This window comes from Patagioenas fasciata, chromosome 5, assembly GCF_037038585.1.
Source record: "Patagioenas fasciata isolate bPatFas1 chromosome 5, bPatFas1.hap1, whole genome shotgun sequence".
Classification (NCBI taxonomy): Eukaryota; Metazoa; Chordata; class Aves; order Columbiformes; family Columbidae; genus Patagioenas; species Patagioenas fasciata.
The window spans coordinates 28,401,276-28,415,968 of NC_092524.1; the positions used below are offsets into that span (position 1 = coordinate 28,401,276).

Genomic DNA, 14,693 nt, shown 5'->3' on the forward strand with positions numbered 1-14,693 from the left:
TTTCACTTTAGTATAAAACTTTATTAATATCAATACTGCAAAACTATAAAAGTGAACATAGAGAATCTGAGCAGGCCTGGAGCCCATCCCATCCATCAACCTCTGGGACACCAGCAAGGTCCCAGGCAGCCTTGTAAACAAACTAGAAGACGCAAAACTTTTCAGTTGAACAGCAGTCTTGAGATTTGGCTCTGAGCAGGGGTGTTTAGAAGAAATTCCTCATTTCTGTTTTGCAACATTTTAATCCAACCTTCTGAAGCACATAGGCACAAGTGAAAAAAAATTACCTAATCAGTGGCAAGAAAAAGCCTAGAGCTCTGAAAATGGAAACTACAGAATCACAAGATTGCCAGCTCCATGGTGCCCTTGCATCCCATGCAAGGTAAAGAGTTCTGGCATTATCATGTTCTTTGTGGTCTAGTTAAATAGCTGCAAGCACAGATTCTCTAAGCCTGAGGTCTTGACAGATGTGCATTTTGCAAAGAAGCTTGCATATGGGAGAGGCTGGTGTTTCTTAAGCTACCCAAGCTACCCCTCACCTCAGCCCGGAGAACATTCTACCTTTTCAGGACATTAACCTTGTTAGCAAAGGGTTTCTTAGCTCAGTTTGGCTAGAACAAGCTAGGGACCGTGTTGTGAGGGGCTCCACAGCAGACTACAGGAGATGGGAACCTCTGACAAGTGATGACAAGCAGATGCGGCAGGCTGGAAGCAGCAACTTCAGCAGGATCTGAAAACATCTCAGAAGTTTTCCTACTGCCTCAGAAAATGTGTGGTAACTCGACTTGGAGGAGGAACTGAGTACTGACAGAACTTTCTAGAAGGGGAAGCAAAGGGAATCAGGGAAGCACGATCAGATCCAGGGAGGAAGGACAAAGTAGAAGTCTAATGCCCTGCACGGCTTATACTGCCCATTGCCAACACTGAATTTGTACCCTGTGATCCAGAAAGGATCAAAATACTAAATCACTTCTCTAGATCCTTCCCTTTTCGCTTCCTTCCCTGTAATTTGGAATCATTGTTTTTTGTTCTCAGCTCCTCCAGCTCCCAAGGCAGTAAGTTAGCTTTGAGTTTGCTTGTCCCAGGGTTTGCCTGCCTCTGCCCTCCACGTCTGGACAAACTCCAGCTCCCAATCCCCTGTTCTGTCATGGTTTTCAAAAGATGTTCTTGCTTCTTGGCCACCATCTCCTCCCGGCTCCAGATCAGAATATTAAAGCCTGAGAGGAAAAATTAAACATTGTGCATCAGAAACTTTATATAAAATATAATACCTTAGGCTATGTCACTTAAATGCCAGAAATTCAAAATGCTTTGTCTGTTCTAAGATATTTCCAAGGTACAGAGGACACAAAGGTATTTATTGCAGACACTATCTCCACACAGCCGTGGAAGTTTGATCTAATTAAGAAACATCATCAACTAATTCCTAATCTTACCTGTCACAGGTCTAAGACCTAAATCTATAACCAGCTCCCTTAATCCCAAACAGCCTATGAAAAACTCAATAATCTCGGCTCTGCAGCCTAGGAAATGGGAGAGGGCACAGCCTGGCAGGAAAAGGCTTCCCCCAACGTGGTTTTCTGCTGCTGTTAGATGGCCGGCAGAAGGCAGCAGCTCCCTGCTGCAGGGCGGCTGCTCGCTCCTCTGGATTAGCGCTCTCAGGAAACGTTTCACAGGAGCTGACCAGCAACCTGTTTTCTAACTGCAAAGGTGGAAGACTGGAAAGAAGGTCTCAATCGATCTCTTTTACAGATGTAGGAAATTACAGGGGACTGCTATAGCAAGAAGTATTTGGGAAACCCTCACTCACAATTTGCTTCAGTCTGGAGAAACAAGCCTGCCCTTTTCTGGGCCTGGAACCCACCCATGCTTAGCACCCCAGGTTCTCTTTACTTACCCATGCCAGAAGCCAGCGTGTCTCCCATAGGGTTAAATTTATTGAGCTGAAAATGGAAACACAGTCAGAGTCTGTTTATATAACAGAGTCATAAGAGCACTGGGACTTATATAACAGCAACAAACCATCTGGAAAACCCTATGTTCCCTAAAGAGTATCACAGAAAACCCACAGATGAGCACGGGCCAGCCCTGCTCGAGTCAGCAGCTTTAGCTGGCAGCCATACCCCCACGAAAGCACGGGTCTGTCACAGGTAAAGAGGATAATCCTGCTGTTCCAGTCTCTCACCCCCATCCCTTGGCTGCGATTCAGTACAGAGCTGCTGGTCCTTCTAGCTTCAACTCACCGAGATGATACCAGAAGCATTTGGATCATGGAGCTGACAAACCATCTCCCCAGTGTTTCCATCAAATACATCAACAGTTCGTAGCTCGTTCACTGTGTACCCTGGGAACTTAGGGTCTGGGTAGCGACCTGCTACAATGAGGTCATAGCGAGGATGCCATGTTGCCTGGTCATAGAGCAGAGTGATGGGGAGTTCAGAGAAAGGGACAGAGCTCACACAGATACACAGCAGACAACCAGTACTGTGAGAAACAGCTTGTGCATCCCACCCACAGCCTGAGGAACATGGGTATCCTCAGAGCACTGCTCTGCTGGGAGCTGCAGCAGTATGAACACCCACCCACCAATGTAGTATCCTGACCAGAATCAGACTATTTCTGATTTACAGCCAGCTGATTGCACCAGCCATGATACTCCTCTCTCAAACTGCACTGGCCTAACTCACCTTAATAGGTGTGAGGTGCTGAAACTGACGATGTGGGTGTGGGATCAGATGCTGTGGCTTGGTCCAGTCTGAAGATGAATAAACCCTGATTTCACTGCGCTGGTCTGTGCTTAGGAGCTTGGCACCATCTGTTGGGCTGAAGTAAGCTGGGAGAAGGGGACAATCAGGCAAACGAAAGGTCACAATGCTGTGACTGACAACAAACATCAAAGTCACATTTCTCTGACTGGAAACCCACTGCTATTTCTTTAATGGGGGTGTGATATTGCCATGTGTCCCAAAAGACAAGACTAAATGTCTCTAACAAACTCAAAACTTTTACAACAGTAAGCTGAAACCCACAGTGCTGGGCTACATAGGAAGAATCATTCTCATTTTAGAATCATAGAAAGAGACATTGCAAACAACGGAACTTGCTCATTCAAATAGAAAGTTAGCAGAAAAGCTGAGACAAACACCTGCAGTTTGGGCCTCCACGAACTGGTAAAACTGCACCCAAGAAATAGAGATTTGAGTCTCATGCTCTGCTTTTGTCAAACAAACTGCCCCAATAAATTCAGTTTTCTAATCTCAGCCACCGCTGATGCTTCCACATTCACCTCTCAAGGCACAGTGCCAGTTTGTATGGCAAGTCTAAGACTATGCCAGTTTGTCATAAATGAGTGATTTAGGGTCCTGCTTGCCACAAAGCAGTGTTTAGATCACTTAAAGAAAAGTGTGACTTAACAGAGTTTGATGGCAAGGTTCACTCTGTTACTGCATGGAGGAAATATCCCAAACAGAATCCGATGAGAGCTGTTTTAAAGTGATTTCTATGGGGACAAGAGATGTGAAAGGATAGAGAGAGGCTCTCCCGTTCAGTCATGATGTTCAGAATGGACCCCCCGACTTTCTACACTCCTTCTCAGAGAGAAGCCCAGGTGTGGCCGTATCCAAGCTTAGTCTCAGACTTGATCAATGGCTTATGTCTAAGGGACACAAAACGTAAGGGAAAACAGGTAAAGGATTATATGTGCACACCCGATTCTTTATATCACTAGGCTAGGATTTCAAAGTTGCACCATTCTCCATCTCAGCCTGCTTACCTCCCCTCTGGAAGCCTGGGGCCAGGTTACCCTGTCCACCAGTCTGTCTCTGCCCACTCGTTCCTACTGCTGTCCTTGCTTTAACGTTAGCTACTGCGCAACCTCAAATCTGAGCGAAAGCTAACATTGCCACAACAATAAAAGCTGAGCTGAGTGGACTCTCTGCAGACATCCATCCAATGAAATCTTTAACTCACCTGCATTAACAGGTTTCTCATGAGGAAGTACATGAAGAAAATTCATTTTGTTTTTGATGTTTCTGAGGTCCCAGATTTTCACTGTCTGATCTACAGATGCTGTGGCCAACAACCACTCACATCGGGAGTTAAACTCCACATGAGTCACCTTCTTCCTGTGCAATTTCAGCTTCCAAATCTGCAGCAGAGGAAACAGATCATAACACAGAAAACAGTCTGGAGTAAAGAAATGGAAAAAATAATCTACTGATGCAAAGTAAAGAGGTCACACATTTACAGTGTAACAAAATTTCTAAAATACACCAAGAGTTTATCCACTGGAACAAGAAAGGAGAAGAATGATCTTGAGAACTGTTTAATTCTAGGAGAACTCTGATACACCTAATTTACCCTAATTTATTAAAGCTATCAGAAAGGAAAACACAATCCCTGATTCACGGAGGGAAGTATTAGTGCCACTGTATAAAGCAAGATCACATCTGAAATACTTTATACAGTGTCAGTCTTCCACCTGCAGAAAGATTAAAACAAACTGCAACAGGTACAGAAAATGCACTGCCAAAATAATAATAAGGAAGAGCCTTCTTTGTGGGAGAAGACCAAAAGAGCTTGCTTTGCTTATCTTAGTAAAAAAGGTGAGAGGAGATATAACTGGCTTCTAGAAACATTATCAGCAAAGAAACATGAGGGTAGGAGAAATATTTCAATTAACAAGAACAAATGGATATAAACTGGCCATGAATAAATTTACATCTGAAACTGAAAGATTATTTCTAATCCAAAGGGCAAAACTGGCCCATCCTCTCTACAATAATGGGCATCTCCCAAGTGCAGAAAAGGCTGTCACATTCTTTCAGGAAAAGAAAAAAAAAAAAGAAAGCAAGCAACTAACCTTGAATAAGCAAAAGTCACTTGGAGCACTCCTGACTCTGCCCAATAGTGTACCCAGCTGCCTCTGGCTAGAGCTCACTGGGTGGAAAACTCTTACAGATGTTACCCTCACAGGCAAGAGAAATGGTAATTCCAGTGTGACAGCACAGCAGGCTCTTGAAACCAGGGCCCACTTCAACTATTCTCTAATTGAAGTGTCTGTACTAGTTCAGACTGGAAGTCACAAGCTGCCTCTGCCTGCCCTCTCGTGTCTAATGGCAGCAGCGCAATTTCTATCCCAACAGTTGCTGAATTCCTGCTGTGTCACTGCTCCAAAGCCATGGAAGGGTACACATCAAAGCAGTATCTCCTAAATGATTCCCACCAGTGCACTAAGTTCCTGAAATTGTGAAAGTTGTTGGCAGAGGGTGCTCACACCTTCAGGTCACCTGTAATTACTCTGGCCAGTACCAAATACTCTAATGAAGGCGTAGCATGCAACACGGTCCCTCTGTTTGGGAATTGTTACCGTGACATCCAACAACGTGAAAAAGTATAACGAATGCCAGAAGTGGAGGACTTCTCACCACCTAGACAATGGGTGGACTCATCTCCTGAGCTGCAAGATACTTGCTCCTCTTTTCAGGGTCCCTGTAGGGTAGGAAAGCACACGAGCCATGAAGATTCCCGTTGAGGAGACGCTGCATGGAGCCATACAAACCTCTTCACCAGAAGTGCTGAGCAGGACCACATTGCCCAAATTATCACCTGTCACCACCGCACGGCAGCTTGCAGAAACATCAACGCTGCAGTACCAGCAACTGGAGGGAAAGACACAAAATCAGTGCTGCCTCCCACAGGGAAGTGAAGGAAGTGGAGCTCTGGTTCAACAAGGGGACTGTAACAGATTGCAACTGCAGCCTCCTGCCTGATGGTGTAGGCCTGAGTGTCAGGAAGGGGGACAGTTTACCAGCGAAGCTTTGTGTTGGTGACTGAGTATGAAACACAATCATAGAAGACCAGGTTGGAAGGGACCACAAGGATCATCTGGTCCAACCTTTCCTGGCAAAAGCACAGTCTGCACAAGATGGCCCAGCACCCTGTCCAGCTGAATCTTTAAGAGTCTCCAGGGTTGGGGAACCCTCCATTTCCATGGGGAGATTATTCCAATGGCTGATTGTTCTCGTGAAAAATTTCCCTCATGTGTCCAACTGGAATCTCCCCAGGAGTAACTTGTACCCATTAGCCCTCATCTTTTCCATGTGACTCCTTGTAAAAATGGAGTCATCTTTGTGGTCACCCTTTAAATACTGGAACAATAGCTTCCTAGTCATTTGTGAAGCGCCCATTTGATGGAAGTGTGACAGGGGAACATAACAAGAGCCACTTGGTGCCTGCACATGGACATACCTTGGGAAACACCAGAATATCCTTGTGATGCTGACAAATGTAAAGAAATGGCTTTAATGTGATGTTTTGCATGAAACACTGAAGCAGCAGCAAAGACAAAAGCTTTGGACTGGGAAGCTGCACGTGCAACTTCACGCTCCAGGAAACAAAACTGAAAAGGGACTTATCTGATAAAGGCATAGGTCTTAACACCAGCTCTGCTGGGAGGGTAAGGGCAGCAAGAATAAAGCTGGGGTCCTTTGGGAACTTGTTGGAAAAGCTTCACTTACAAGGATAAATTATTTGAGAATTCAAGGTCATGGAATTTATCACAGTGAGCCTGAAGCTTCCAGAGGGGCAACAGGGTAAACTGAACCTGACATTATAACCTGAAATTCAGATTGTGCAGGAATGTCTTGTGGCTATCCTATGCTACCTGAGCTGCTACAGCCAAAGCAGAACACTGATGGCAATCAAGAGGAGGAAGTTATCCTGCTCTTCTCACCTCACACTTTATGAAGTGAAAAGCTGTCAGCATCTGTAAGAGAGGAGATGGCACCACCAGAAAGCAACACTGGAGGATGCAGACAGCACGCTTAGCTGCTGTAAAAGCCTAAGTGCCCTATGACTGCCCAGCTTGTCACCTACCCTGCTGGGCTAGGGTCGGGCACGGGAGCCTGTCTCCAAGCTCCCTCACAGACCAATTCATACCAAGAATCTCCTAACACTGGTAAAAATGAAGATGTTAGACAGCATAAGCAGCAGCACAGTGTTAACCCCAAGGAACAGAGAATCAACCTTGCGGTGCTCCCTTCTCACCAAACATTATGGTGCTCATGGCCACAGTCCGGGGCACGGGAGATCACCTGCACAGCTCTGCCCTCAAGGTCCTGCAGACTTAGGGTACCATCCCCTGATGCCACATAAAGCTTCACTGCCTCATAAGGACTGAATTTCATGTCTCCGAGAGAATCTCCTGGCCCTTTCTGGAACACACACAAAGCCAAGACGCATCAAGGTTAGAGTGGAAGACAAAAGTCTTAATACAACATTCATCTCCTGGAACACACTGCTGGTTTCCCAAGGTACAGTGCAGTGCTTGCTGACAGGGCACGTACATAAGAGCTCTTTTTTTCCAGTCTCTTTCCCATCTGAGCGCATACATTCTGAGCCTGTAAGTTCAACCCCACCACTTTGGGCTGCACAAATAATTAGCAGCATTGCTGCTTCTGCTATGGGGGTAGGACTAATCTGCAGTGAATCACCTGGCTCAGACTGGCCTTAGGAGATCACAAGCAAAATGAGCACCATTCCATGCAGAAACCACATAAAACCTCATGACAGCCCTGCACCAAGCTTTTCTTAAAGAGACTTTATTCACCAGTTCGCTACAGGCCGCTTCCAATGCTGTATCTGGTCTTTCTCAAGGTACCAGCAGGCAGGAAGAGAGCCGGTGCAAGGAGAAATGCTACTGCTAACCTCATGGCATAGAAATCTTATGTTCTGTGTTGTGTTATATTGTTATGTTTTTTTGTTATGTTTTTTTCACCCAATATGCCTACTGAGAAAATGTGGAAACCCTACACAAAGACAGAAAAGAAGGATGCTAGCTGGGAGTCCCCATACTCTTTTGATACTCAAGCACACTCCATCTGCTGCTCACAGAGCAGCTAATGAAGTCTCACTGTAAATACCAGATTTCAAGAAGACAATGAAGATTTAAAGAGGCCCTCCCACAGAGCCTCCCTGTCCTCACAGCAGTGGGAGGACGGCATGCCCTGTCCAATCCAGGCATCACTGCTGTAACAGGCATCCCACTGGGATACAGGATCTCATGTCCCAGGACCCAGCCTACCTTTCCTTGCTCACCTGGCTAATCACCCCAGCACCACTTGGGGTCACCTTCTGACCTATTACAAGGTTGCAGCTGGAACAGCCCATATAGAAACCAACCATGAAAGCTGCCACCCAGAAAGAATCAGGTGGGGAAAAGTAAAGAGGAGACTAACCCAACTTCCCTCACTTACCTTTAAGTAAAGTTTAAGTGAACTGAAGTAACTAATTGAAGTGCTCAGGCCTCCTCATGAGTCCACATAAAAGCAATTGTGTGAGAGGGCGATTGTAAGCACAGGCAGACAGAGTTGCCTCTAGTGATTAATCTCCTCTTTCCACTCATTGCTGAAGTAGCCCAGAGTCTTAATTTTGGTATTTTACATAAGCATCAAAAGTTAGGTAGAATGAACTGGGGTGATCCTTATGACACACTCCACTTGAAGTCAGCGGTGTTTGTGCAGAAGCACTAATGGGACTATAAATTGTCCTGTAAAAATCACCTGACAAGGAGCAGCACTGCTAATATGTGAAAAGACTAAAAGGTCCCCAGGACACAGAGCGGAAGGCTTAAGAACAGACAGTTGAGGAAATCCACTGGCACCCCCCGGATCCCATGTGTAACAGGAAGTAAGCATCATCAAAGACTCCCTCCCCTTCAGGAAGAAAAGCTCTCTCCTACCCACCACCCCCTTTCAGGGAAAAATAAAAAGAGAGAGTGAACCTCTCTGGAGGAGAGGGCACCCCTGAAATTCAGAGAATAAACAACACATATGTGGAGAAGAGGAAGCCCAGCTCTCACATATTAGAGGCAAACGTATCTCTTCTCTCTCTCTCTTTCTCTCTCTCTCTCTCTCTGTAGCGCTCCTGCCAGCAGGACACAGAGGCCCAAAGCATTGCTGTATTTCTTACTCCCAGTCCTCGGTGCTGGTGAAGACCCGGACAGTATTGCCATTAAAATCCTGCAGGGTGGTAGTGCCGGCAACTGACGAAGTGTACAGCTGACTAGGGTTAAAAGGGTTAAACTTCATTCCTGTGATGGCCCCTCCAGCTCCCATCTACAAGGAAGGGGATGAACAAAAGAAAAATCCACTGAGTGATGGGGAAGTAGAAAATTGTGTTCTGTATGTCTGCATTCACTGCTATGTCCTCAACAGCAACAGTGAAACACACCACAGCCCTTCGAGAGGGCAGACACAACTGTGTCTTCCCAGAGGATGGCTGTCTACGCAGCTACCCTCCTGGAGGGCAAAACTGCAGCTCCTTCAGTCCCCACAATGTACTCCCTGGTTGGCTGGCACTACACTATTTACAAAAAGAGAAAGATGGCTCTGGAACTTCTGCAGGATAGACCTCCTCCCATTGTATACCTATGCAAATTTAGAAAGCAGTCACAGTCTTTGGGTCCCTGTCAGAATGGGAATGGCTGAATACAGCAACAAGGAACATGCCAGCTATAGAAACCATTGATTCTACCTTAGTTTCTCACTTTAAATAAAGGGACCTCGTTTCCCCACACTCAAAGATGTTTCCTCATTTGACACAGAATAAAAGGTGAGCAGAGAAAGATAAAGACCTAAAACAGACAGACCCTCTCTGCCTACTTCTTTTCTAGCAACCCTTTAAGATAACTGTTTTGCTAGTTGCTGTATTATTTTTCCACTGAGCACACAGCAAGTGCTCCTTCATTATGAACTTAATCAACACGCCTCAGTTCTCCCCAGTGCTAGAACAGTCTGGGACTTAGGAACAGACTTGCTGTTGTACCTCAGTCCTGCCCCACAGCTGGCTACTCTGCAACCCAAGACCCTGACATGCTTCTCACAACAGACCCCAGTTTTGATCTGCAGTATTTGATGGTGCTCCAGTCTTCCCTCCCACCCATTCCATGCACTCAGAGGCTTACCCCTTTGATGAAGCAGGTTTTAGTAAGTACTTCATAGTCCCAAAGGATAATGTCTCCACCTTTGGAACCAACAGCTACAGTACTGGGGTGTGTTGGATGCCATTCCAGGCATGTCACTCTCCTGTCAAAGGGACTTGCTGTTCGAAAGAGGCGGTATGAGGCAAGAGAACGCAGGAAGGGCAGCTGCAGACACTGTTAAGAAGATAAAGAGAATTATGACTTTTGCAGGAATCACTGAGGTTCTCTGAATGAGTGGTGCTAGCAATTTCTAATTGCCATCGGTGTTAGTACATTCACACAAAATTCTAAGCCTCTCTGTAGAATGAAGAACATGCTGTCCCCAGGGGAAATAGCCTGTGGCCACATAAATCCACGTCAACCACAGCACTCAGAAAGCAGAGAACTGGGAGATACCATACTTGAAATGATGTACAGGGAGTTAAGCCTCGTAGACTGAGCTAAAAAGGCAAGCTAATTAACATTAACAAGGGAGGAGAATGTGTCTCCGCATCAGTAAAAGGCACTTACAACTATCTATGTCTTTACCGAGCATCACAAAATGTTACATATCACCCAGAGAGAAAATATTATGCCCCTCCATCCAAACGGCCTGCAGCTCAACTATACAGCTTAAGAGTGAACAAAACACTTGAAACGGTGCATGAGACACCATGGCACGATTGTATTGTTATTCAGTGGAGGAACAGGCACTGCTTGGATGAGCTTGGTGATTTCTTTATCATTTGGATACTTAAAATAGATAAATCTTACGAAAGATAAAGCTACCCCAGGTGCTTCCCATCTCTGGGTGTTACAGAAAAAGCTGATTTTCAAATGAAAAGAGTATGGCTCTGAAAACAGTAAAACATTACGGACTTGATGGAATATGTCTGCGAAGAGGAAAAATCAAAATGAAACCTGAGATGATTAGCAAAGCAAGAGTGTATGCAAAACAGTATGACAAACCAGTCAGATTAGTGTGTAAAAGTAGCACTGTGCAATAACTCAAATAGTAGAGCAGGTAAGTTTAAATATGATTCAAGGAAGAACAGAATTAAGAGAGGGATAAAATGCAGGGTGACAGGGCCAGGTCAACCAAAAGGACAAGCCACCTCAGCTCTTACGTTTTACAGGATTAAGAAACATAAAGGTGCAACAGACTTGGAGCCACAAACTCTGTGTGTGAGGAACTTTAAGCCCCTTTAAAGTTTCCCTGTGTGTGTGTGTGTGTGTGTGTGCGTGTGTGTGTGTCTGTGTGTGTGTGTGTGTTCAAGGTGTTTTTATGTAGAGAGCTGAGATGTCCAGCAAGTCATGAAGGGGAAACTTCTCACCTGCCTGAGCTGTGCACGAATGGAGCCTCCCAGCATGTTCTGGTAGACATAATGAACAATGCTGCGCTGCCGCTCCAGCTGATGGAAAAGGACTTTGTTGTTTCTCACCACAGACCCACCTCTACTCCAACCTGACAGAGAAAAAGAGTAAAACGTACTGAGGGCAAACACCTGCCACACTCACTCAATAAAAAACACAAGAATATATCTGCACTTGCTGCTAAATCTGCGAAAAGCCTGAGCCACAAGGTACATCTCTAAATGATTCTTGTATCTCTAAGGTGAAGCAGCCTCTGCAATTATGAAGCCCAGTGCTTCCCATAGGCTGCCAGAGCTTCGCATATGCTTCTTGATACACCTTCCCTCTCCTTGCTGAAGATTCATCAAAAAGAGAACAGGAGAGGACTAAAGCAAAGCCACAGGTGGTGCATCTCTTGGACAGTACACAATTTGAATGGTTCATACCCAAAATACAATGAAGGTATCCAGAGCCTCAACAACTTGGAAATAGTCCATGGAAGGTGGTAAGCCCCTGAAGTACAGCAAAGGGAAGGTCAGACGTGTGACCAGCAGAAACATTAACATCTGAAAATTCCACATGCGTAGCAACGTGGCTTCCCATAGAGTTCCTGAAATGCCTCGTCATGAATCAGAATATTCCATGTGCTTGTGCTGTAGCCCGTACAGTCTGCCTACAGCACTCAGAGTTTTGTTTTTGATAAAAGACTTGCTGACGCCTCATCGCCCAAAAACCTCTCTGTTTGGAGTGATTTTTGCTGAGAGTACAGCATGCTTCTACATTTTGTTCGTGTTCCAAGTTTTTATCTTCAGGGACTTTTACATAAAGAACAGATCTATTCAGTCCTGTGTCTGTAATCTAATCATCCCTACAGCAATGGTTTGTAACACCCCAGGGGATCCAGACGTCAAATGGGAAAGAAGCATTTCTTAAGAAACAAAAATGATATTTTAATTTAAGGGTATTTATTAAAAAAAAAAAAAAAAAACCCCAAAACATAGGGATCATCATATACAATTAGAACCTAAATGAAATCTTCCTTTAATGCAACACTGGAGCCTCGAAATACATGGGTGTGCAACTAAACTTCTTTGTTCACACGCCAACATAGTGCAAACACTTGTCACACCTGCTAAAATACATATAAAAGTATTCATATTCTAATTTCTTTTTTTTTTCCCACAGAAGAATTAGCATCCACAGTTCCTTCTTCAGGTGTGATGGAAACAGACGTATTTTTTCCAAATTCTGTTTTATTATAAAGGATAATTAAATAAGAAACAAACTTCAGGCCTTTTTAGAATCTGCTGGAAGAAACTCTTTGAAGAAGTGTTTCAGTTGCAAGCAACTGAAACTGTCCTATACGGCTCAGGAGAAAAAAATACTTTCTCCAAAACATAGAATAATTTCAGTTGGAAGGGACCCTCAGGATCATCGAGTCCAACCATAACCAAACTCTAGCACTAAACCATGTCCCTAAGAACCTCATCTAAATGCCTTCTAAACACCTCCAGGGATGGCTCCACCACGTCCCTAGGCAGCCTGTTCTAATGCCTGACAAAACTTTCTGTGAATAATTTTTCCCTAATATCCCATCTAAACCTCCCCTACCACAACATAAGGCCTTTTCCTCTCACCTTATCATGTGCTGCTTGGGAGAAAAGACCAACACCCTCCATGCTACAGCCTCCTTTCAGGTAGTTGTAGACAGCAATAAGGTCTCCCCTCAGCCTCCCTCCTTTTCTCCAGGCTAAACAGCCCCAGTTCCCTCAGCTGCTCCTCATCAGACTTGTGCTCCAAGACCCCTCACCAGCTTCGTCACCCTCCTCTGCACTCTCTCTAGTATTTCAATGTCCTTCTTATGATGAGGGGTCCAAAACTGAACACAGTATCCACGGTGGAGCCTCACCAGTGCCAAGTACAGTGGAACAATCACTTCTCTAGTCCTGCTGGCCACACTATTCCATATATAAATCAAAACTGGAACACAGAATGGAAAAGCTCAAATACAAAGGTCTCCATCTTTTGAAAAAGGGCTTAAGGGAAAAATATTATTTGCCTCATTTTTCCAAAATATTAGCTACAGCCAATTCCCTCTGAATCTTACAGGAACTGCAGATGCTCACCAAATCTGAAAATCAGGCCATGAAGTTACAATGAAAATCAAATGAACTACAGAAACCGCTTTAACTATCTGCAGTTATACACAGAACTCCTTTCAGAGTATTTTGCCTCCACATCTGCTGTTCACACTGCCAACTGCTCCAAGTTTAGTGTTACATACCAGACAATGGAAATTGTATAATTCCTCTATCTCTGTTGAAAAACACCTAAGTCATTTCTGGATCCTTAAAGCCAAAATTGTACAGGAAGCATGCAGTATTTCCACACAAGGAAATAACTTCAGTGACCTCCAAACAAAGGAATTATAGGTTTTATCTGAGAAATGTAGACTGAAGGGAGACCTTATTGCTGTCTACAACTACCTGAAAGGAGGTTGTAGCATGGAGGGTGTTGGCCTCTTTTCCCCAGCAACAAGTGACAGAATGAGGGGCAAGAGCATCAAATTATGCCAGAGGAGGCTTAGCTTGGATATTAGGAAAAATTTCTTCACCACAGGGGTTGTCAAGCATTGAAATGGGCTGCCCAGGGAAGTGGATCAGTCACCATTCCTGGATGCGTTTAAAAGACACATAGACATGGTGCTTAGGGACATGGTTTAGAGGCGGCAGTGGCAGGTTAATGGTTTGACTTGATGATCTTAAGGGTCTTTTTCAACCTAAATGATTCTGTGATTCTATGCAAATAGTCCTTACTGTAGCTGAAGCCTACACAACTTCCTTGATAATTCACAGCATTACCCTTTCCAGTATCTCAAAACTTCACCACCTCTCATTATACCAAAAATCTTGTAAGAGACTTTTTTTTTTTTAAGTAACATACTAAAGGACAAAACTGCACACGAGAAGTGTTAAATGAAAAATTCTGTCCAGTCTAATCTGAACATTGAAGTAGAAAGTATTCCTACTTACTGTAGCAAAAGTTAGAATATACAAAGCATTGGGTAAAAATGCCAGTTCAGACTACATGCTGAAACTGCATTAAGAATTGCATGGGAGAGGAAACTATGCATTACCAAGCTTGGTATGTCCTACAATAAAGCAGATGTCTGGTAATTCAGGAATTCCACAAAAATTAACCACCCCCAAATGAGCTGTGACAGCATCTTCAGTGAAAGGGCTTCTACCAAGGGGTATGGAATCTCAAAAATGAAACACACGTGTATTCACGCACACACTCACTAGACAGATAACTGGAGCATGCACTACCCCAATACGTGTATCACTTCAATATATAACACTACCTAAACACTCATGTC

The 14,693-nt window shown here is 44.4% G+C and overlaps 1 protein-coding gene across 5 annotated transcripts in view; it reads right to left on the minus strand.

Annotated features, from left to right (window-relative positions):
- The window catches only part of DDB2 (damage specific DNA binding protein 2), a 21,083-nt gene continuing 6,390 nt past the window's right edge, over positions 1-14,693 (minus strand). For 4 of the 5 annotated variants that reach the window (XM_065839935.2, XM_071809137.1, XM_065839934.2 and 1 more), the window contains exons 3-11: positions 11,296-11,426; positions 9,965-10,156; positions 7,048-7,214; positions 5,561-5,660; positions 3,970-4,147; positions 2,688-2,833; positions 2,244-2,408; positions 1,898-1,943; positions 1-1,217 (exon numbers count right to left, since the gene is read on the minus strand). In XM_065839935.2, coding sequence (XP_065696007.1) covers positions 967-1,217; positions 1,898-1,943; positions 2,244-2,408; positions 2,688-2,833; positions 3,970-4,147; positions 5,561-5,660; positions 7,048-7,214; positions 9,965-10,156; positions 11,296-11,426 — 1,376 coding nt within the window. In that variant the 3' untranslated portion in view covers positions 1-966. Of the gene's footprint in view, positions 1,218-1,897; positions 1,944-2,243; positions 2,409-2,687; positions 2,834-3,969; positions 4,148-5,560; positions 5,661-7,047; positions 7,215-8,970; positions 9,117-9,964; positions 10,157-11,295; positions 11,427-14,693 lie in introns of all 5 variants that reach the window. The other variant, XM_071809136.1, reaches the window with a different exon arrangement.